General features: G+C 45.9%; 2 protein-coding genes across 2 annotated transcripts; one reads left to right on the forward strand and one right to left on the reverse strand.

The window, feature by feature from the left end:
• The first annotated feature begins 5,897 nt into the window (after positions 1-5,897).
• Positions 5,898-13,044, forward strand: LOC133928728 (chlorophyll synthase, chloroplastic-like). The gene is made up of 15 exons (XM_062375188.1): positions 5,898-6,111; positions 6,215-6,265; positions 6,381-6,475; positions 7,529-7,616; positions 8,088-8,173; positions 8,283-8,369; positions 9,032-9,097; positions 9,180-9,263; positions 9,390-9,451; positions 9,557-9,632; positions 9,755-9,817; positions 10,363-10,444; positions 11,986-12,062; positions 12,429-12,476; positions 12,571-13,044. The coding sequence occupies exons 1-15, from the start codon at positions 6,000-6,002 to the stop codon at positions 12,631-12,633; spliced, it is 1,140 nt and encodes a 379-aa protein (XP_062231172.1). The 5' UTR covers positions 5,898-5,999; the 3' UTR covers positions 12,634-13,044.
• A 632-nt stretch (positions 13,045-13,676) lies between these two features.
• Positions 13,677-14,816, reverse strand: LOC133929765 (late embryogenesis abundant protein B19.4). Its single transcript, XM_062376542.1, has 2 exons — positions 14,612-14,816; positions 13,677-14,518 (listed from the first exon to the last, which is right to left on the reverse strand). Exons 1-2 carry the CDS (start codon positions 14,727-14,729, stop codon positions 14,175-14,177), a joined length of 462 nt encoding a protein of 153 aa, XP_062232526.1. The 5' UTR covers positions 14,730-14,816; the 3' UTR covers positions 13,677-14,174.
• Positions 14,817-23,422: the final 8,606 nt, after the last annotated feature.

A 23,422-nucleotide genomic window follows, 5' to 3' on the forward strand; every position in this document is an offset into this window, starting at 1 on the left:
GAAGCCCACTACAAGGAAATCATGCTTTTGCCACAGGGGAAAATCGTTGCATTAAGGTCAAAACTGTTGCAATAAACATCTATCGTAACGATTTGAAAATTGTTGCCAGCCGTTGCAAATAGTATCGTGTTGCAAAGTTGTTGCCACATTTTTTATTTTGTTGCAATAAATATTCTTATTGCAACTAAACTAATGTTGCATTAGCCCACATCTACAATGACTATTATCGTGGCAATATAATCATTATTACCACAAAATTTGTACGTGGCAATTAGTTCTATCACAACGAAATATGTTTCGTGTCAATTAGTTATATCGCAATGACATATGTTTCGTGGCAATTAGTTCTATCGCAATGAAATATGTTTTGTGGCAATTAGTTCTATCACAACAAAATATGTTTCATGGCCATAGGTCTTACTGCGACGAAATATGTTCATGGCAATTGGTTTTATCGCAAAAAAGATATGCTAGTGGCAATATGTATTGCAACATTATTTGGCATTGCCATAAACCATTATGGCAACAAAATTAGTTGAAGTGGTACTACAATGATTATATTATTTGGTCGAATAGCACGAACATGGATACCAATTACACCCATTACATCATAGGAACAAATGATAAATATGAATTATATAGAAAACCAATAATAATTCATAATAAACTGCAAGTATGTGCCAACATCCAACAAAGTACGAAACTGCAAGTATATAGAATCTATTTTGCAGGACCTTCTAGATGAGCGTGGAACATAACTTGTAAGTATTTAAAGCCTAAGAAACAAAGCTTTCTGTTTTGTAGGATTTCACAGGCAAACATGATCTCCCACCAAATTGTAAGATTTCCCGTTTTAAGAACTTGACCGCTTGGTCGGTAGTTTTTCCGCTGACCAGACAGTGGGGGCTAGAATTACTAGGATATGTGATTTGTTTTCTTGCAGCCATGTCTGTTTAGCCCACTCGCTCTTGATGATTGGGATTGAGATCCAAAAGTTCACCACTCACACAATATCCGGGGTTAACGACTGCAATGCCACAAGTCCCAACTTGGGTCAAGCGGTGGTCGCCACCGAAAAGCTTTTCATGCTTAAAGGTCATCCTTGGTGCTAAAAGGCTTGTCGAGCGGGTCGACGTGATCCTCCCTAAGCATTACAAACACTTTGAGGCTATTCATCACCCAAACACGAAACAAATCCTCATGAAGACAAGTATTTTTTTTTTCATTACGAGATGACCACTCAAATAAAGCCTAGGAGCTGATTCCAAACGACCTCAAGACATTCCTCCTAGGACCCAAAAATATCCCTAAGCGGGTCGAACCGGACGGTCCAAAGGCAGGAACAAACGACATACAAAAATGAGTCGGCACCGGCGTTGAGCTCCTCCGTGGTCATCCGAGTACCTTCAAAACTGGCACTGACTATCGGCAAGAGGTCCAAGTCAGGGAAGTGGTTGCAGACGCAGGCAAGGGCAAGGCAGGCGCCGGAGACCCCGACCTCAAAAAGGTGGTCGCCGATGGTCTCGCGAATCCTCTGCTTGAGGCCAAGTGCCCCCTCGAAGGCCGCCAGAAACTACTCAATGTGACCGGTCATGGTGTTCCCTTGTGTCGGACAAACCTAAACACCGCCAGGACCTTGATGGCATAGGCCCAGGCCCAGGCGGTGCGATTGTCCTTTGGCTCAGTGGCTCCCAGCCCGAGGCACTCCCTAGGGGATCCGCCAGCGCCTTGAAGGCATCCTAGAGAATGCTGAAGGTTGTGCGTTCGTCCTCCTTGAGTTGGGAGTGCTCGGCGGAAAGCGCAGAGTGCTCGGTGGAAAGCGCAGAGTGCTCAGCGGAAAGTGCAGCCTTCTCCCGCTGGAGCTTGCCACACCTTTGCTGCAGCAAGCGTCCGGCCTCCCTTTCTTGGGCTAGCTGTTTTTTAACCTTGGCACAGATGCTGGCCACCGCTTCCTTCTCCTCAACCAGACTGCAAATAGAAGAGGGGATACGGCTGACCAGAGTGAGCAAGTCAGGGGCCACCATAGGCTCCTCGACTAGCACCACGGGGATTGGAGCCACCGCCGACGCTCCAAAGGACAAAACTAGAGCTGGTGGAGGGACTGGAACGTAGGAGCCATTGGAGGAGTCGTGACAGGAGCCGTAGGAGCTACCACGGGCTTGTGGCAAACAACAGAGTTACTGAATCAGGAAGGAAAGGAAATTCAAGGTATCTATACCAGCCCAGAGAAACTTACCATGACGGCGGGGAGCTAAGCACAAGTCTATTCCTCATGAAGTCGCCGGACTGACTAGTCGGGGAAGACAAACCCGCTATGGGGCCGCCAGTACTAGGGGTCCCGCGAGCGCGTTTGGACGCCTCCACAGTGGATGAGTCCTTCGCCGACCTCTTCCCATGCTGTGCAGACGCTTGGTCCACGACGGTCTGATCGAAGCGCATTTGGTTGGCGCGGGCCTGGTCGGACCTAACCTGATCGGGGCATGCTTGGCCTAGTCGGGTCTGGTCATGGGGTGTTGGGTCATGGCGAGTTTGGTTGGGGCACTGCAGGTCGGCCTCCTGCTGGCCGGCACCACTCGTAGAGCTGCTGCCCGTAGTCGCCGCTTGACCTTGAGTAGATTGGTCGCCTCTGTGACCTAATGGGTTGGTGTCGCGACCATGTCGGTGGGTGTCGAGGGCAGCAATAGGTGACAGTGAGGGTTGGCAGCCCTCACGTTCAATCTCCTGGAAGTCCTCCTGGACCTCGTAAACTATCAATTGCAAGACATCTACATCGGGAAGACGCTGAAAATGACTCGAACCATAAGACCCGGGCCAAGGAAAAGGCTTGAGTAGGAAACTCTGGAAAAATGCTAAACATACCAGTCTAACCCGAGCCCTCTCCAACAAGGGGAGCGCACACAAGGGGACACACGGTGGGCCACCCTTCCGGGCGACCGTCGCGTAGCGACCTGACCCGCAAGTCAATGACCTCATCGGGAAGATCTGACCAAAGGGAATAAGACACCACTCGGCCAACACCTAGTGATAGGGGGACGGCTGTGATGTTACCCGTGGAGCTCTCCCGGGTGTCATCATCACTCCCGATGTATAGGTAGGCCGGGTGTACCCTCCATCGTAAGGGGCATATCTGGCACTTGTTGAAGTTGCGAACAACATCCGACCCTGACATGCCGGCTTTCATGAGCGTTCTGACCCGGCTGACAAGGGACAATAGTTCGGCAGATGGCATGGGAGAGCTTCCCCAGCTCTCTGCGAGGCGCGCCGGCGCTTCCGTCATGCGGAGGTTGTCAAAAGAGTCGTCGGTCGTGAGGTAGAACCACTCCTCCCTCGAGCCTGATCATGACGATTTGAGATTCATCTCCAAGTAGGAGGTCACGACACCATCCCGGAGGCGAAAGCCACAACTCTTAATGGCCGGCCCTAGCTATAACCAGGTCGTGTAGAAAAACCTAAAGAGATCAAAACATGGCTCGATCCCAATAAAGTTCTCAAACATGTGAGCGAAGATGCTCAGCATGATTATGGAATTGGGGTTGAGATGAATTTGGCAGATACCATAGAAGGAAACGACAGTGCAGAAGAACTCGGAAAAAGGAGGGGACGAGACCCATCAGGAAGAACAAGGCGAAGATTATGATCTCTCCCTGACAAGGAGCAGGGACCTCCCCCAGGGCGATATCCCGAAGATAGGCGAGCGGAAGCAGGCGATTCTCGTACATTTGCTTCAGCTTTGCGGCGGTGCACTTGGACTTGGGGAAGTCAGGCTCCTTTCCGGTGCACGCGCCATGGGAGGACAACAGTGGTTTTGACAAGAGAGACGGGAGGAGATTGGGGGTAATGGGCTTTGGTGCAAGGGCTTAGAGTGCGAAAGGGTTTCCAGGGGGTTTTGCCTTTCGATTTATAAGATAGACACGATCCCTCTGCCTCGAATTCCAAGGGCCGTTAGGGGAACCAAAATTCTCTTGAAGTCCAGCGGCCGTCAAGGCTTCTCTCTCCCACGATCCTCTCCCTCGCGCATGCCCTCCTTTTCTCTCCCTCCCACGATCTCTCTCTATGGACGGTTAACCTCCCCTCGGGATGCGGCTTCCTAAACCAGTCACGGTGGTGGGCCATGTCGCTGATCAATCCCTGGGCAAAGCTCTTGTTTACCTAGGACCCAAGTGGTACAACCAGGTCTAACCACGTCCTTATGAAAAACAGCTCAGATCACCATATCCGCGAGGGAGCTTGGGGCTACTATCGATGTAAAGAATATAGGGTCCCCCCATCGGGATAGCCCGCAACAACCGATTTTGCCATTATCCGCTTTCGTTCTCTAGCCCAGGCCCACCGCGTGACCAGTCGACGCTAGTATGACCATGGCCCTGGCCTTTGTGGGATTTCCCGTGACCAGCCTGATCGCGAGGCAGGTACTCGTCTAAGCCAGTCAAACTTTATTTAATGTTGCTACTCGCGTCGTTTTCTTCCCCCGGCTGTGGCGGCATGACCGGTGCAGGCTACCGTGTCCCGTCCCGCAACATTAATTATTGCGAGACGGGCTCGTAGATGAACAAAGGGCATGGCAGGCGTGCATGGGCAACCAGCAATGGAACATGGTAGACTGGGAACCCAGACTTGTTAAGCGAGGAAGCAACTAACGGATGGGACTGGCATCGCAGCGCTCCAGGGCAGGCACAACGCATGCGTGCTCAGTAATGATAGCCTATGTTGACTGTATAGGTAGGCATGTGTCTATTTGATGGGTCCACATGTAAGACTCCTTTCCTCCTGGGCTATAAGGGGAAGGGAGTCCGCCTTGGAAAAGGGGAAAAAACACAAAAACGAAACCATATTCAATGAGAAGAATACATAGGATGTAGATCTATTACCTCAAGGGGATCTGAACCTGGATAAACTTTGGTGTTCTTAGATTAGCACAAGCATATCCCCAGAACACAGATCACACCCTCGTCGTCCGATACACCCCGAAATCACTGTCAGGGATCCACCCCCGACAAACATCTTCTGTTCCCGATGCTCAATCACAACTTTCTAAACAGTGGGTCTAGGAGTGACAAGACCCTGGGTTTTATATCATATTTCAATAACAATGATCAACCACTATGTATGGACGGGGTAAAGTTAGGCAGAGTTTAAGGCTAAGTTGCTATCTACACGACGAATAATACTTATGTTCACTGAGGAGTATAATATGACAAGCTAGGTTCACCTGTTAGAAGCTAGTGGTACTGAAGGTGATGCTTACCTTCTAGAACAAATTTCTAATTTTTTTATATATAACAAAATATATTACTATTTTTTTTATCTTATAGGTTGCATATGGTGTGGATGCAATAAAACTACGGATCATCACTTTTGATAAATGTGGATGGCAGTATGCTAGTATAGAGTGACTTTATGTGCCATGTGACTGTGTTTTATGGTAATGTATATATAATTCAACATATATTGGTAATCTATGGTGCTAATAATTTAATCTATGCACATGTTTGATGAGATAATGATAGATGACAGTCATATTATTAATAATATCTATTTCTCTATTTATTAATATCTAAAATATAATAAATGTCATGCCAATTTTTTTCTATTTTTTTCACATTTCTCCTATTCTGTCTTTATTTTTTTTTTTCAAAATTTCTCGCATTCCAGTTTTACCAAGCAGTTTTCCACCAAATTCGGTCGTATTTCGGTTCCAGGGAGTCTGTTTTTTGATTTCGTCGCATTTCGGGTAACTCGATCGAATATCCAGTAAATCTATCAAATTATCAATGAAACCAATCTTCGAGAACTCAATTCGAACGGATTTTATCTCGGTCAATCGGAGGTTGACCACATGAATTCGTTCGAATTTTGAGTCGTATTTCTCAATATTCACGATATTTGCCCGTGTTCGACCTGACCTCGCATTTGTGAACCTTGCCCAACAGCCGCAGGCGTTATCGGTTATCCTCCGCTCTCACTTCCGAGCTAGTCTCCTCTTCGTCGTCTGCTCCCCCATGGCCGCCGCCCACCTCCTCGCCGCCGCCAACTCCTCCTTCACCTCTTTCCGCCCTACTCACCGCCTCCTCTCTCCACCGCCCCCTCCTCATCTCCGCCTCAACTGTACAGGTACAGCCCGACTCCACGCCCCCCCCCCCAATCTGTCTCCAGCTTATGCAACAGTACGGCAGCCGGGAGGAGTTTGACTGATGCATGTCGGTTCCATTCGCAGGGAGGCGGCCGTTCCCGGTTGTCCGCGCGTCCGAGACCGACGCCAAAGACGGTGCGTGATTGCGCGGCTGCGGCGCCCCCCCTCCGTTCGATCGTATCGGCCGTGTGTAGTTTCAGGCGTTTTCGGTTGGTGTCTCTCTCTGATGCGTGCTTGGTTGGTTGCGCAGCGGAGGCGAAGGGGAAGGCCCCGGAGAAGGCGCCGGCGGCGGCCGGGTCGAGCTTCAACCAGCTGCTCGGGATCAAGGGCGCCAAGCAGGAGAGCGTGAGTGCTCCATCTGTTCCTTTCCGTGCATTGGATATTGCAAATTTGCAATAGGTTGTCTCTGGTTGGGTTGCGTGGCAAATTGGAGATTCAGCACAAAGCGTAGAGCTACATGTATCGCTGCGATTTCCAGTTTTCCACACACTGGCCGTGAAATTGAAAAACTGAAAAACGCGATGTGGCAGTTTGTGCCCCACTGCTATTGCCAGTAGACCGAGCTAACGTACAATGGCACAAAATGTGGGTTTCGGTCTTTCTTTTTCGCTTTGTGATGTTGTTGGCTGGGCATTGGCTTTGACAGCCAGTGAATGTGGCACACACTCAAATAGTACGGTAGCAGTTTTGGCAAACAGAGAACTGATTTGGATGTTGGAAATTGTGGTTTCGTCTTTCGCCAGACCATTGAGGCACTGCCCATGGATGTCTCGATGGCATGTGAGTAGGGATGCAAGGTTGATGAAAAAGTGTGGTCTACCCGAAACCCACTCCATCCAAATAAAAATGCACTTTCACCTAGTTGTTAGTTCATTTTTTTTTGCTTGGATTTATAGATTGAATGAACTACAGTGGGCCAATGAGTACCCATTGGTTGACCCACTTGCACCCCTACATGTGAGAATTTTATGCGCTACACTAGCCACCCAAAAAGTGAGCTGTTGTTATACTGGTCATGCTACTTCTTTCTAACAGCTAAGTATTTGACCAGGTTGCGCATGCTACATTTTTTTTTTTGCTGAATTGCTTGATATACTTTGCGCTACTTATGGTAAATGGTATCCTCCTATACTTAGCCAGCTTTTTCATATGGTTGAAAGGTTGAGTAATAGTGATTCTTGTACGATAAGGTTCAAATGACAACTTTGTAAAAAAAAGTTTTCAAATGACAACTTTTCTAAAAAATCTTTTTGAAGCATATTGTTTTTCGTACATGTGCAATTTTTACAGTTTTTAGAAATTAATAACATGTACACCTCTTTACCCTTTTGCAATTTAGACATTTGTGTCTGGAAACTGGAAATAATGTAATATTCATGATCCACATGGTGCGTACAGGACATATGGAAGATCCGTCTTCAACTCACTAAGCCAGTGACGTGGCCTCCGCTTATATGGGGAGTTCTCTGTGGAGCAGCTGCCTCCGGTATCCTTTGCTGCCTATACTGTTTTATATCTGTTACTTGAATACTTTGTGCCTCTATTTCAAAAAAAAAAGAAAAAAGAAAATCCAACGTGTGGGTTTTGACAACTGTATTTTTCCTGTGTAGTTACATCATGCGGTACACCCTCCTTATGCTGTCCACCTTCCTATTGACTCGCTACTTTGCTAATCAACACTGCAAAAGTGTTCTTCAATCTTCATCCTTATAATGAAGTATTTACCGACTGACAGTTAGGCAAGCATAGAAGTTGTGTAGGTCCATTCATCTTTTCTTGAATTTAAACTAGTGAGCACATCAACTTTCACAACACATGGAAAATTCTTTTGCCCAGAACTTCTTGGATTTAGGATGGAGGCACCAGAGTACAGTGACTGATTCATGTGCGAATGCTGTTCCTGTTGGTGTACAACTATTATGCTTATGTTCCTTTTCCCCTGATCTGTCATATTCAGGAAATTTCCACTGGACAGTTGAAGATGTTGCAAAATCTATTGTATGCATGATAATGTCTGGGCCATGCCTTACAGGATACACACAGGTTTACTTTTAGATTCTATGTGTTGGCTTTTGGTTATAACCTCGCATATGCTGCATGGGAGACTATTAATATTAATAAGCATGTAAGCTCCAAACATTCTTGCTTGTAGACAATTAACGATTGGTATGATCGAGACATTGATGCAATTAATGAGCCTTATCGCCCTATTCCTTCGGGTGCTATATCAGAAAATGAGGTATGTCTCTGTTTCATGTATGTTTATTTTCATCATTGACCACTTTGAAGGTATATGTGTCATAACTTGATTTTAGCATCATTACTTTCTTTTCTATCCAGAAGCTTATTTTGTTTAGAATTGAATCATGATGCCTCCAGCCTCTACTTTATACAGCAAACACGAGATTGAGTTTGAGAACTGACATGCTTGTCTTTTGAACAAATGCATTATTGGTTTGCACCAAAAGTGTCCATCAATGACAGATAAAGCAAACCACAAACTTGGCGATTTTATCATCTTTTGAGTGCTTTATCATATTTGTTCAAAACATGAAATCTACATAGATTATCTTTCCATATTATCTGTTCATTTTTGCTTTTCATTTAACCTTTGCTTGGTTCATATATATGGTTGGTTGTGTAGATGTGATATTTTGCTTGGTGTTGTAGCGCAGTTGGTATTTGCAAATCTCTTTCAAATTGGCCTTAATATCTGTGTGGATCTGTTTTCCTTGAGACACATGTAATGCCATTTACTGCTGTGTAAGCATTTGAAATGAAACTGTCTCTCAATGATAATGATCATCTGATGTCATTTACAAGGGTTTGCCAGCTCCTAATGACTAAGCAAGTCATTGCAAAAAATTGCCATGCCTTACTGATGACAATGATTTTCTTCAGGTAATAACTCAGATCTGGGTGCTATTATTAGCAGGGCTTGGGTTGGGTGCTTTGTTAGACGTATGGGTAAGTCCTTAAGGAACTGCTTTTGTGTACCAACAGGTTGACGAAATGTTCTCATATTTTCTTCTGGTTTTCTTCATTTCAGGCAGGGCATGATTTTCCTATTGTTTTTTATCTTGCTGTGGGTGGCTCCTTACTTTCTTACATATATTCGGCACCACCTCTCAAGGTACTTGAGCATTTCTTCTTTATACAATTCGATTCTCTCTCTCTCTCTGTTTTTTTTAAAAAAATCTTGGGACTCAAGATGCCTTTTGATTGAAAGATACTCATAAAACTTCATCATAAATTTCAGCTCAAGCAGAATGGATGGATTGGGAACTTCGCTCTGGGTGCGAGTTACATTAGCTTGCCTTGGTACGACCAACACTGTTGATGCTCTCTTCATATTGAGCAAATAATGTTTGCTTCAATGTTACCATCCCTATATTCAAGAACTGACAACTATAAATATTCTTGCAGGTGTGCTGGCCAGGCGTTATTTGGAACTCTTACTCCTGATATTGTTGTCCTGACTACTTTGTACAGCATAGCTGGGGTATTTCTTCTCCATTTCCTATTCACTTTCCCGCTTTCACCCTTTCTATGAAAGAGTGAGGATACCTTTCTTTGATCATCAATATCTGTCATTGATGATCGACTGTTTTCTTGATTTTGCAGCTAGGGATTGCTATTGTAAATGATTTTAAGAGCATTGAAGGGGATAGAACTTTGGGGCTTCAGGTTATTCTCCTTTTTGCATAAAAAGTTTAGATAAATACATCAGCACCCATATGGCGCGTGACCTGGATATCAGGACCGTTTCCACCGCCTGGATATCCCGACACAAACGGAAACGATGTTCATGGCGTTACATTCGCCGCCGCCAGCCTCTCCCTCCCGCATTGTTCTCTCTCTTCCCTCCCCAACTCCCTCCGATGAGATGACAATCCTCTCGCCCCCTGCGACCACCGCTCCCTACCCGCTGGCCATCTCCTCCCCTCCCTCCGGCCTCCTGGCTCCCTATACCTCGCCTCCCCTCTCCCGTTGGAAGCAGCAGGATCTGGCCATCGACCCTCTGTTTCACATGCATTTCAACCACTTGGGCTGTCGGTCCAGATATGTGTGTGCATGTTCATGTGGGCACCAAATCCGTATTGAAAAGTTTATTGTCAAAGTACTTCTCCATACCAGGATATGTGTGTGCATGTTCATGTGGGCACCAAATCCGTATTGAAAAGTTTATTGTCAAAGTACTTCTCCATACCAGTTTACATTTTTTTCTGTAGTCACTTCCTGTTGCTTTTGGGATGGAAACTGCAAAATGGATATGCGTTGGAGCAATTGACATCACTCAATTATCTGTTGCAGGTACTTTGTTTTTTGGAAAATTATGAAAATACCATTCCCAAAGAGCTATTGTTGTTAAATACCATCGCAAACGCGAATAACTTTGGAAAATACCATTGCCGTTGCTTTTGTGACATTAAAATGCCGTGAACAGTACTCGACAGCTCTAATTTCCCTCTATTCAAAATAGTGGTCTTCTGTTGCTTCAAAAATCTTAACCTTTTTTACATGCTCCATAATCCATGTGCAACCCATTTTAATTATATTTACCCAAAAAGCCTGTGTAGAATTTAAACTAAAATTCTCAAAAAAAAAATCTACTTTTATAATTTCTAACAATTATTAAAGCTTCAAATAAATTCAAAAATCTGTAAAAATTCACTAATATTCTTATTATGTGATGGAATAATTTCTAAACTTATTTCTAGACTTAGATTATATGGTGAAAAAGTGAGTTCCTTTGTAATGTTCTATTTTTATACATTTTTATCATTTCACGTGATATTCTTCTTTTAATTCAATTTGATCTTCACCATAAAACCTAAGGCTGGAAATAGTTTTAGAAACTATTCCATCACATAATAAGAATATTAGTGAAATTTTACAGATTTTTGAGAATTTATTGAGACTATAATAATTGTTAGTAGTTATAAAAATAGCTTTTTTGGGAGAATTTTAGTTTAAATTCTACACAGGTTTTTTTGGTGAATCTAATTAAAATAGGTTGCACATGGATTATGAAACATGTACAAAAAGATCTAAGATTTTTGGAGCAACAGAAAACCACTATTTTGAATAGAGAAATTGGAGCTGTCGAGTACTGTTTATGGTATTTTAACGTCGCAAATGCAACGGCGATTGTATTTTCCAGAGTTCTTTGTGTTTGCGATGGTTTTTCGCAACTCAACAATTTTGCGATGGTATTTAGCAACAAGAGCTCTATTGCGATGTATTTTCATAATTTTTCCTTTTTTTTTTAATCTGTTGCTTTCTCCTTTTCTTTTCATATAATTTGCCTTGAAGGCTTACTGTATTAGTTCCATTTGCTGATGTTTAGTGAACTATAATCCCTTGCATTTTGTCATGATACTGTATCATATTTTAAATTCCCATCTATTGATGGAACCTTTAATGGAACTTCAGAGGGCAGTTGCTTTGAACACAAGATCTGCTTAGTGAAAATTTTGTTCAGATTCAGAAATTATTTCACATGTCAGCAAACTGCGTATGAAGTTCAACAGAGTTTATAGCTATTTTCTTTTAGTCTTTACTGGAATGGAGTGTCTCCGCATGTTGCCATATTCGATCAGTACAAAATAGGGGACACGGCAAACTCTGTTTGATTTGTTAGAGATATAGGATATTATTCCTTGCCTTGTGCTGGTAGTCTGCCTAGTATAGCCCCTAATTATCTGCCTTTTATGGCACCCTGTACATGTATATATATGGGGCTCGAGCCCTCATGTTGAATACAAGTGCTATTTATAACATGATTTACCATCTATGCTGAATTTCTATAGGAATTTATTCTAACAGAAAAGTTCCATTTGTCACTTTTTCAGGCTACCTATTGAGCACTGGTAAGCTGTATTATGCCCTGGCGCTGCTTGGACTAACAATTCCTCAGGTGGTCTTTCAGGTAGCTGACCGTTCTGGAATCTCGCTGGCTCTTTTTTTAGGGGGTTTCCAGATGTTTTTCGTGGTTCGAAATTTCTTCTCAACACATATTTAAAAACTCAAATCGTTTTTACTTCTGGACAATTGCTTTATTTGTAAGGTCTACCAAAACTGCACTTCAGTTCGCTTGGTCGTCTCCAGAGAATAGTACTATTACATAGCTCCATTACAGTGCTGTTAAAACTTTGTTGATAAGAACATTTCATACACTCTATGACTAAGACCTGAAAAACAACTGCAAACCGGGGAAGAGAACGTTTTGCCTGCTTAAATTAACAGCTCCACTTTTGTTGTCTGCATTCTAATCCTCCCTAATCATCTGGTGCAGTTCCAGTACTTCCTGAAGGACCCTGTGAAGTATGATGTCAAATACCAGGTGCGCTTCAGTTGGCTCTCCTGTTTTTACTTCCTCATTTCTTTCACGTTCCAAAACTGTAAGCAAGGGGAACTTCTTGCTTTGCTGAACGCAGGCAAGCGCGCAACCGTTCTTCGTCTTGGGCCTGTTGGTGACCGCCCTGGCGACCAGCCACTGATGAAAGAAAGCATCCAAGCTAAACCGAAACCACCAGCCACTGATGAAAGAAAGCATCCAAGCTAAACCGAAACCGCAAGGCTTCTATAGAGGAGGCAGATTGTCCAAGTGTTGGTGAAATAAGGTTTCAGCGGCTATATATTGCCTGCATGGGTTAGCTGCTTGTGGGCAGGGTAGGATAGTCTCCTTGGTTCCCAGGATACGGATGGAGTTTTGGGTTTCGTGATGCAGCTGATCCAGAAAAAGAGCTAGCGTTAGCGCTGGCTGGTTGCAGTAGTAGAGGATAGTAGATGCACGCTAGTCTGTTGTGTTCTCGTCAGTGGCTCAATCGACTGTAACTATGCACTGCTTTGAGCGTATTGTTTTGTGACTGAAATCTAGGTGCCTCGGATATCACCGTGTTACTGTATAATCTGGTGATTCTCTTGGGAGGTTGAAGCTGACTGAACCCTGTAAAAACAGGAGTAAGTCGGTTTTGCAGAAAACACCATACTTTTCATTAATGAAACGAGTGCACAGCATTCAGGTTACGGGCAGTTTTAAGTATTTGGAATATAACAGCAAGTGGTCTTGGCCACACGTGACTGCATAAAAAGTTGGATCTTGGAGCTCTGCTGGAATGCTTTGGCTACATCCATGGAAGTTGGCATGTGTTGGTTTTGAAGTAGCGTAGCTTCTTCGTGCAGAATCATGGTACTCAATTTACTTGGTTCTAAGGCTGGTTTCAGGAGTTCTCTTCTGACATGAGGTGTCTGGATCAGGATTTTCTGTCCGTGCTATCGTCTCCATCTCCTCTGAACCGAAACTTGAAACATACAGGAGATAAAAGCCTCCGTACCTAATTTATTCCATAAGCCCTACTGTCTGATTCCCTAACAACACTTGGTAGATATCCCAAGTGTGAATTATTTTTTGCAAGGCTGTTCCTAGAAATATATGTGCTCCGGTCGCCACATATGGCAAATCTGACCTCCCAATTGAAAGACCTGTAACCTAAGATTTTTTATAAACGAAGTAACCTTATAAAGGAGAGAAATTGCCAGAATTTGCTGCGTGCCTGGGAATCCAGAGACTCTCACAGCGCGTCCGATCAACCACCACCAACCACATTGCTGAACAAGTGAGGATACAAACACTGTACACACTGTTGAGCCCTGAGGCACCACCGCATCAGCTAGCAACTAACGAAACCATTCGCGAGCTGCAGAGAGACGAGCACGGGAACCAGCAGGCTAGTGAACCAAGACGACAAAGCCTGAAGCTGAAGCGGGGCTGCCTCGACGGAGCACAGATTCACATCGATCGTCGAGACGGACGCTTTGACTACTAGCTAGAGCGAAGCACGCATGATCACCTACATACATGCGCGCTGCCACGCCTACGTTATTCTTACTCTTCAGTGCACATGCCTACCTTCCAGGGAAGGAGCAAGTGCATGCTGCTACAAGAACCTAAAAGCTAGGACCCAGCTGGTTGCGGTACGGTCTTGACCTACACCTACGTACACACGGCGAGCGTACGTGCAGTGCGCGCTGCACGCATCTAGGACTTTGTCTTGAACTTGGACTCGTCGATCTCGACGCCCTCCCTGGCGGCGCGCTCCCCGCCGGACTCCTCCGTGGTGCTCAGCCCGCCTTTCCTCCCCATCTCGCTGTACCCCTCGTGCCCGAGCTGCTCCTTGCGAGTCTGCCCGCCGCGGCTGCCCATCTCCTTGTACCCCTCCTCCCCGAGCTGCTCCTTCCGAGTCTGCCCACCGCGGCTGCCCATCTCCTTGTACCCCTCCTCCCCGAGCTGCTCCTTGCGAGTCTGCCCGCCGCGGCTGCCCATCTCCTTGTACCCCTCCTCCCCGAGCTGCTCCTTCCGAGTCTGCCTGCCGCGGCTGCGTCCTGCACAAAGAGACGGTTCAAATTAAATGTTAGCAGCCGTCAAGGCTAGTCGCAGACAGAGATGATCCAAGTTAACGTCAGTTACGTACGTACCTTCTGCGAGGTGCTCCTGGGCCTCGAGGCTCTTGCCGCCGGTGCCGCCGGGGAGGACGGTCTCCCCCTCGCGGGCCATGCGGTCCAGCTCCTCCCGGCTCTCCTGCCCGGACGCCATCGCCGTCAGGAGCACGAAGCGTACGAGGATGGGTGTGCTTACTTAGCTGCAGTGCAGAGACTTGGAAAGATGCTGTTACAGCTCGAGACTGTGTGCTTGCTGGTGACATGGAACAGCGGCGCCATCCTTTTATAGCCGCGGATGGGCGGCGTGTCGACAGACCAGGAGCCCACCGACCCGGTACGTGTGCGCCGACGCGGACGCAATGCAGGGTCCCTCGGCGCCCGTGCGGCGGGACGCGTGTGATGGAAGGCCGCACGCAGGGGACACGTACGCACGTACGTGCAAAGGCGAGCGCATGTCCCCGGGAAGACATGCGTAGCTATCCGGCCGGGAGAGAGCGAGGCGCGAGCAAAGTCTGCCGCGCTGTAGCAGTGAGGCTAGCTGGTGCTCCCGCCGAGCTGCACTGCCGACGCGTTTCTGCTCGAACCCCAGAGGAGACGGGAATTTTTTTTATTTATACAATATTTGTAAAAATAAGAAATATTTTAAAATATTATATATGTAGACTATCGTCACCTATTAAAAAAGCGACAATAAGGTATTGCTTATCCAATAAAAATACTTTATAAGGCTCTAGCACAACGGTTATAAAATAAATACTCTAGTTGATATAGTATCCATATCAATATATCACCTAATTAACAGGTAACATCTTTATTGTCACTGTTAAAAGAACTATATGACTCTAAGATGTCGATACCTTTTCACACATGTGTTACGCTAGCTTTTGGGTGAGCATACATGTAGGTACTGTCGTGTTTTTGGGCGTGAATGCATGCATGCATATGGACATGTGGCGCTCAGTTTTGTGTGAGGTACATTGGAATTGACACGCACGTGGCTCAACACAGACCTCATTCATTGAGCGACAATATATATATATATATATATATATATATATATATATATATATATATATAGTCTTAGGATTCTATGGAAGACAAGTTAATTAAAGTTCATCCAAATCTACAAAAGTCTTAAACCCTTAAGTCTTTTGTGCTACCAATCTACATCAGTAACCCTCTATGACTATGCACAAAAATCTCTAAAATAGATTTAGATTTATCTAAGCTAACAAAGAATTCCCTATATATAAATAATTTTGGACATCAATACAAAACAAACCTAACATAGAATTATTAACCTAAGAAAATCTGAATCTATATAAAACTCTATATGTATCACGTATCATATGATTTGACTAAAAGAAATCCCTTATCTAATTCATAAGATGGACGGTTACGCATCGTCGACAGATGTACGGCACATTTCATCCATGCTTGCCTACCTGCTTAAGCTTGCAGCGAAACAGTTTGGCTACATGCGTGCCTACCTAGCTACCTGCCGGTACAAGACGCGCGTCGTTTGCACCTTAATTAAAGAACGTACTTCCTCCGACTTTCTTTCATGCTCTTTTTGTCTGCTTTCTTTTATATATATATATATATATAATTTATTTATTTATTTATTTATATATATATTGTGTGTTTTATTTTGGTTTTTTTCTCTCTATATATATGCGCCCTGCCTTCATACCTACCTGAGTCCCTCTTTTTTGCGGAACGAGGCAGGAGCTCTGCCGTTTCTATTAAAAGGAGAAGAAGCAAAGTTTTTTTACATGACAACCATCCCGACTGTCAAGACAACACAGGGTGTAGTAAAAAGAATATGACAAATCACATGCTTGAGATATACCACTAGAGTGCAACACGTTAGGTATCTAGATACCCTACGTCTTTGATAATTACGTCCTCCACGATGAGATTTGCTGTCACACCTGACTACCTTACTGAGTTTTAGAAAACTCGGCGGTTTTGTTCTTTTCAAATGTTCCACATGAAATAAATGAGAAGGCCATTTAGGTCACGGTGATATTCTTTTGGTGTGGCCTTTGTAATCTTATGCCACCAGTCTGCTAAGGTTGGGAAGTTCTCAGTCGTGATGTGTGGTGGGAGGTCAATGTGGAAGGTGAGCAGAACTTGTGACTAGACGAGGTTTGAGAAGGGACAATTAAGGCAAATATGCATAGTCGTTTCTGGCTCAGAATGGCACAAGAAGCATATCGGTTGATGAGGCTATCTCCGGATGATAAGGTTGTTCGCTATTAATATCTGGTTTTGAATCAAGGTCTAAACAAAGAATTTGCATTTGTTCTCCATCTTCGCTTTCCAAATTAGATTGGAGTTAAAAGGCACGGTTGAACCTTTAAATTGGGTCAAATGGCCGATTTTGCTATGTAGGTGCCATTGGTGGTCTAAAGCCATGTGATGGAATCTGGGGTTTCTGTGGAGAGGTGCACCTGTTGGATTTGGGCCCATAAGTCAACAAACTCCGCCACATGCACTGATGATGTGATCTTGTGCCGTAGTGTTCGTATCCATCTCCCAGTGGACAGTTCCGCGTGCACTGTATTATTTTTTCATCTAATAAGGTGAAAAGGAAGGGAGCTATGTGTTTTGGTGTTGCACCATTAATCCACATATCATGCCAGAACCGAGCCTTTCGGTCATCCCCGATAGTGATAGTGGTAGATGCTTCAAAAAGTGCTCGGTTCATGACGTCGCAAGGTAGCTCAGATCTGACCCATGGCTTTGTGTCGCTCGTCCAATCATACCACAACCAACGTAGATGGAGGGCTCAAGTAAATTTCTCTAGGTGTAGTATTGACAAACCTCCTAGCTTACGTGGCTGGCAAACTCGTTTCCAATTAACCAAGCAATGACCACCATTTTCATTGTCTGCCCCTTTCTGAAGGAAGGACCTCCAAATCTTGTCCAGCCTTTTCTGTGTCCACTTGGCCAGGGGAAAGATTGTGAGGTAGTATGTCGGTATGGAGGAGAGCACCGAATTTACAAGCGTCAGACGTCCAACCTTGGACATGAGAAGCTCTTTCTATCCTAGCAGGCGGGCCTCTGTCTCAATGAGCGGGTGCACATGGGCCCTTGCAAGCCTGTAGGTGTGGAGCTGAAGGCCTAGGTAACGACATGGGAATTGTTTGATCTCACCCGAAAAATGATGAATGAACTCATCAATGTTGACCTGGTCACATCTGAAGGGCTGGATGGAACTTTTTGTGAAGATTGTCACCAGGCTGGTGGCAAGGCCAAAGGACTCTAGAATGTGGCAGATGGCTTGTAATTTGGCTGGGTCTAGATTAACAAAAATTGCTACATCATTGGCATAAAGGGATACTCGCAGATTCACCAGTTGGTCCCCAATAGGGGCAAATATGCCCTGCTCCGTGGCCTGCTCAATGATGCGATGCAGAGGGTCAATAGCCATTATGAACAACATCGTGGATAGTGGGTCATCCTGGTGAACCAGTCCCTTGGCGTGCCATTTAGCAGTGTGTGGGAAGTCACCGTGCCGAAGCGGATGGAGATCCACTCACGCCATCGAGGGTCAAGCCCCAGACGATGTAGAAGCTCAAGGAAGTAACCCCAGTGTAGAGAATCAAAGGCTTTTGCAAATGTCAAGTTTTAGGAAAAGGACAGGCGTCTTGGATCTATGGAGGCGGTGTGTGACGTTATGAACGTACAAGAAGTTGTCTTAGATACAACATTTCTTGATAAATGCATCCCGAGGTGAGGTTAAATGTCCGGAGAGAGAGAGAGAGAGAGGGAAACAAAATGGCACCAGACTCGAGGGAATTTTTTATTCCCCAAGCGTGGCTTTTCGAAATTCAAAAGGATCAGGCCCCATGGTGGTTGAGATACCACGATGACTCTTTAAATTGGAGTGCTGAGGTATTTCATGAATCTTTCCATCACCTTCCTTAGTCTCCACACTTCCGCGCTCAGAGCCCTTCATCTCCACCTCCGTTCCTACCGTCGAAGCATATTTCTGCATCATTCAATGGCTCATACCGGCAGCGAGCTCGTCTTCCCCAAGTCCAAGTGCGACATGGTCTATCCTTGGGGTTTTGCTCTGGGGAGAGTGTGCCTACTCCCCACCGGCCTGCTCACCCACCGCCTGTCCTCGGGGTATCACTCTAGGGAGAGCGTGTCTGCTCCCCGCTAGGGGGAGGTTTTGATGTTTATCTCCTTCTTCTTGGCTAGCCTCGTGCTGCCCTTCTCTGAGTTCTTCCCCACCGTTATCTCCTCTACGGCATCTGCCACCTCCACCTCAACCCCATTTCTATTATCATGCTGAGCATTTCTGCTCATCTATGTTAGAACTTCATCAGGGTTGAACCGTGCCTTGACCTCTTTTGGTTCTTCTACACATGCCGATTGGTGACTAGTCCAGCCACCAAAAGCTGTGGGTTCCGTCTCCGAGATACCACCGTAGACTCCTACATCGAGGTGGACCTCAAGTTATCATGGTCAGGTTGGAGGGAGGATTGGTTCTACCTCACGGAAGATAGCTCCTTGGACAACCTCCACGTGTTGAGGATGTCAGCGTAGGTCAATAACAACTGGGGAAGTGTCCTGTCGACAACTCTGGAGCTATTGACCCTCACTATCAAATCAGATAGCATGGATAGGCCGGGCTAACAGGATCCGAGAAGAGCCAGTTGTGCCCCTTATGGAGGAGAGCACATCCGACATTCCAGTATGCTGAGCCTGGCAATGTCTCCTAGGAGAGCTCTGCAGGTAGTACCATAGTTGTTTTCTTAGCGTTTTTGTTAGGTGTAGATCTTATTGATAAGACCGTCAACTTGCGAGTACGAATCCTAATATCGGCTGCCCTAAGGAAAGATGGCCCTCCGTCCGATGCTCCTCTGCTGTACGATCTCCCTTTGTTTGAGAGGGCACAACTCATGAGGATAAGTTTGGCATTTTCCCAAAATTCCTGCCTTCAAGCCTTCTCCTGGGTTAGGGTTTCATGATTTGCACCATTGCAGGGTCTCCCTGAGGTTGATGTCATGCATCTGATAGTCTATGAGGTCAGGGGGGTTGTCTGGGACATCAATCCTGGTGCCCAAATGGTCCCCCCATCGCCAGTACCACCCGGGCTGGTAACCAATCTGGTCGTGGTGCAGACTCATCTGGTCGTGGTGATGATCAGACTGCTCGGAGTCGGCTATCGACAACAGGTGGAAGCTCTATGAGCAGCTCCGGTTAGCATAGGGGATGACCAGCCTTGCCTCGAACCAGCCATGGATGACCAGGCTGCTGCTCAAAGTCAGCTATCGACCACGGGTGGAGGCTTTGTGAGCAGTGCCGGTCAGTAAAGGGATGATGTAGGGAAAATGGCCCTATTAGGCCATGTTTGTGATTTTGGTGATTAATGAAACATGGTAAATCGGACTAACATGTTTGTCAAGAATATATATTAGTAGGTCTCATGGATGCAATACATGAAGAAGCCACCGAAGGCGGGATAAAGTTTGGTTGAATTGAAGAAGTCCCAGGAGTTTTGTTCTCACAGGATGGTTCGGTGTTGAATGTGTTGCACACATTGGACAATGAACAGTGCATACAGATGGATGCAATTTTGCCTCACTGGATGGTCCGGTGTCAAATGGGTAGAAGCATCAAAGCAATTCCAGCAGATGCGGTTTCAAGAGTTGAAGTTGAAGATCAACTGACCGGATGATTCGTTGTTCAACAAGCAATACACACCCGAGCATTTGGTTTTGGGAAGAAGATTTTGAAGGCATCAGATAGTCTGGTGATGAAGCAAGAGTACAATGGACAAATATACCGGACAATGAACAGTACAAAGAGGCAGGCAAAGTTTAGGTCATTGAATGGTCTGGTGATGAAGTCATGTGTACACCGGAGAATATTTTCCAGAGAGGGTTGCATTTGGCTCGGATGGCTAAGGATTACTCATCGGATAGTACGGTGATGAATTAATAAGCACCAGAGAAGGCACCAAAGAAATTTACACAGAGAAGATATTGGCTCAGATGGCTAAGGTATACTCACCGGAATGTCCTGTGATGTTGTTGTAGTGTACACCGGAGTGTCCGGTGTTCACAGTGGCTTGAGTGGGGTTTCAACGGCTACTTTGTGAGAGTGTACTTAGCGGATGATCCGGTGTTAGTACTATTATTCTCACCGGATCATCTGGTGTTAACAGCATTTCAGAGCCGTTGGGTTAACGGCTAGTGCGTGGGTTTGAGGCTATAAATACCCATCCACTCAGTCATTTGATGGTGTGATGTGTAGCTGAAGTCTAGAGAAGTTCATATACACCTGAGAAGATATCCAAGCCACCAAAGTGCTTAAAGTGATCATCCAAAACAATGAAGCACAATATTAGAGAGTGATTAGTGCTTATAGGCCTAGAGAGTGTGTTGTTAGGTGTTTGCTGCCTATAGAGTGGATCAAAGAGTGATCCAAGCTTGTACCTCTTGGTATGCCGACACCTTGAAGTCTTGGTGACTCGTCAGAAAACTTGTTGACCCTTCGACTTGGTGTGGAGCGACGACGAGAAGCGTGTATTGGGATGCGGAGACCCTTGCCTTGGTGGGTAAAGCTCCGAAGTGATCACGGTGGTGACGAACTGGAAGAGAGGCTAGTGGTGAGACCTTGCCTTGGTGGCTTGGTGGTTCATCAGGGTGGAGGTCTTGTCTTTGTGACTTGGTGGCTCAAGAGCTATGATCGGGTGCCGACCGGTAGCATATCCTTTGTGGAGCTCCAACGTGGACTATGGGTGGCATTCATGCCATCGATACCAATGGAAAAAATCTCTCTCTACCTTATTTGTGTTTCCGCATTTACATTCTTGTAAATTACATTCTTAGATAGGTTGCAAGCTCATTTGATCGGTAGAGTAGACACACTAGATAAATCTAAAGCACATTTAGATATTATTGATATAAGTTTATCTTGTGTTATTTTTGGAGCCGAAATAGTTCTAAGTGTCCTAATTTACCCCCCTCTTAGGACGTCACCGATCCCTACAAGTGGTATTAGAGCCTCTTGCTCTTGATAGGCTTAACATCCTAGAGTTGTGACGTTTGGGGTTGAGATGGATTCTGTCGGTGTATCAGGAATCGGGGGTCCCCGAGTCCCGAGGCCAGGCCAGCCGTCCGTCACGTGTCACCATCCTGCGAGGTCCCTCTTGCGGGATGAGGAAAATCTAAGTTCCAGGAGAAGGTGCTCGGGGCCACAGCCTCTGGTCCCCGAGCACCCCAGTTCCCCGATAACCCGCAGAGTCCAAGTACCGGGAAGAAAGTGCTGGGGGAGGTGCCCGTTCGCCCCCGAGTACCCTAGTCCCCCGATGGTCAGAAGAGCTAAGTGCTCGGGAGAGAGTGCTTGGGGTTGCACGTGGCAGCCCCCGAGCACTCGGTTCCCCGAAGGATCGTACAAGAGTGTTCGGGAGAGAGTGCTCGGGGCTGCACGTAGCAGTCCCCGAGCGCTCGGTTCCCCGAGGGACAGTACAAAAGTTGTGAGGAACCGTCCAAATAGTATTCTAATTAATCATCAGGAGGATCATTATTCATAATCACAACCTCGACGATTAACCAGAATACCATTCCGGTAGTCCCGGCACGTGTTTTGTGCCCAGGATCGGAACACATGCCTTCCAACTCAAATATCACAACACAGTTTAATAGAGAGCAAATAATTAAACTGGATTACCATTATTAAACAAGCAACTGCTTCCACAATTTACAACAAAAGAGGAACAACAACAACTACGCAGCGGAAGAAAAACCTATACAACAAAAGAGTATGGAGCCGTATGCCCTTAGGCTCCATACCCAAAAGCGCCGGAGTTCGGAGTAGAAGGTGCTACTCCTGCCCGCCACCCTGATCGGCAGGCACAAAGTAGCCGAACACTGCCTCTTCTTCGCCGACCTGCGAACCTGAAAGCAACTTAAGGGTAGCACCCTTAGTACGAAGGTACTAGCAAGTCTTACACAGTATGAGTATATATATTCTCGACTCCAAGGATCATGCATTTAAAGCTGTAGCAAGGATTAAGACATGTTTAAGTTCATTAAGCGGTAAGCAACCTAGACTCTAGGTGTAAGCAACTGACTTAACCAACCACCGACTCAAACCCTGCCAACCAACTGATCAAAACAGATATATAACAACAAGTGTATAAAAGCAAACCATTCCCACCAAACCACCAACCACATACCGACCAAGCCACCCCAATCCAACCATGCCACAACCCACATCGAAACTCTACGACCAAAACATGGTCGCTCGGTGGAGATAAGCGATAGCGATGCTCATGACCGAGAGCGCGGCAGCTCGAACTGATTATACACCCTGCAGGGGGATACTCCTGGACCCACACGACACAGGGACCATACGGCTTGTGCCACCCGCTAAGATGCGCACAAGGGGGTACCCGTGACAACCTTTCCCAACCAGGCCCAACCATGTGGATCAACCATAGCTCGGCGAGGCGGTATTAGAACTACTCCCTGAGCAAACTAATACCGCTAAAAGCCCGGACTCAAACCGGACTCACACCGTCTATGACGAGGCCCACATGACCACGTCTGCGAAGGTAATCGGCTCGCCTACCATTATATCAGCATGTGGTGAGTAAGGTATGTGCTAAAGCCGACTACACCGATGATCGGTGCTTAACCGGTGCAAGCGGTCTACGGTGTCCGGGTTCCCTCCCCGAACTGCCTGAGGACTCCTCGTGAGCAGATGACACCCCTAACACCGCCCACACCTCGTCTCAACTCACCACTCACCAAACCGACTCATCATCAACACAACCATAAGTGTGAACAAGTAATAAGTCCTAGGCTCGCGACAACGGTG

Source organism: Phragmites australis, chromosome 9 (assembly GCF_958298935.1).
Source record: "Phragmites australis chromosome 9, lpPhrAust1.1, whole genome shotgun sequence".
Classification (NCBI taxonomy): Eukaryota; Viridiplantae; Streptophyta; class Magnoliopsida; order Poales; family Poaceae; genus Phragmites; species Phragmites australis.

Excerpts from the sequence above, each read along its gene's own strand:
- LOC133928728 (XM_062375188.1), top strand. The coding sequence starts at position 6,000 with ATGGCCGCCGCCCACCTCCTCGCCGCCGCCAACTCCTCCTTCACCTCT. Across the intron at positions 9,264-9,389 it reads ATTCGGCACCACCTCTCAAG|CTCAAGCAGAATGGATGGAT; the intron begins GTACTTGAGCAT and ends CATAAATTTCAG. Across the intron at positions 9,633-9,754 it reads CTTTGTACAGCATAGCTGGG|CTAGGGATTGCTATTGTAAA; the intron begins GTATTTCTTCTC and ends TTGATTTTGCAG.
- LOC133929765 (XM_062376542.1), bottom strand. The coding sequence starts at position 14,729 with ATGGCGTCCGGGCAGGAGAGCCGGGAGGAGCTGGACCGCATGGCCCGC. Across the intron at positions 14,519-14,611 it reads CCAGGAGCACCTCGCAGAAG|GACGCAGCCGCGGCAGGCAG; the intron begins GTACGTACGTAA and ends CTCTTTGTGCAG.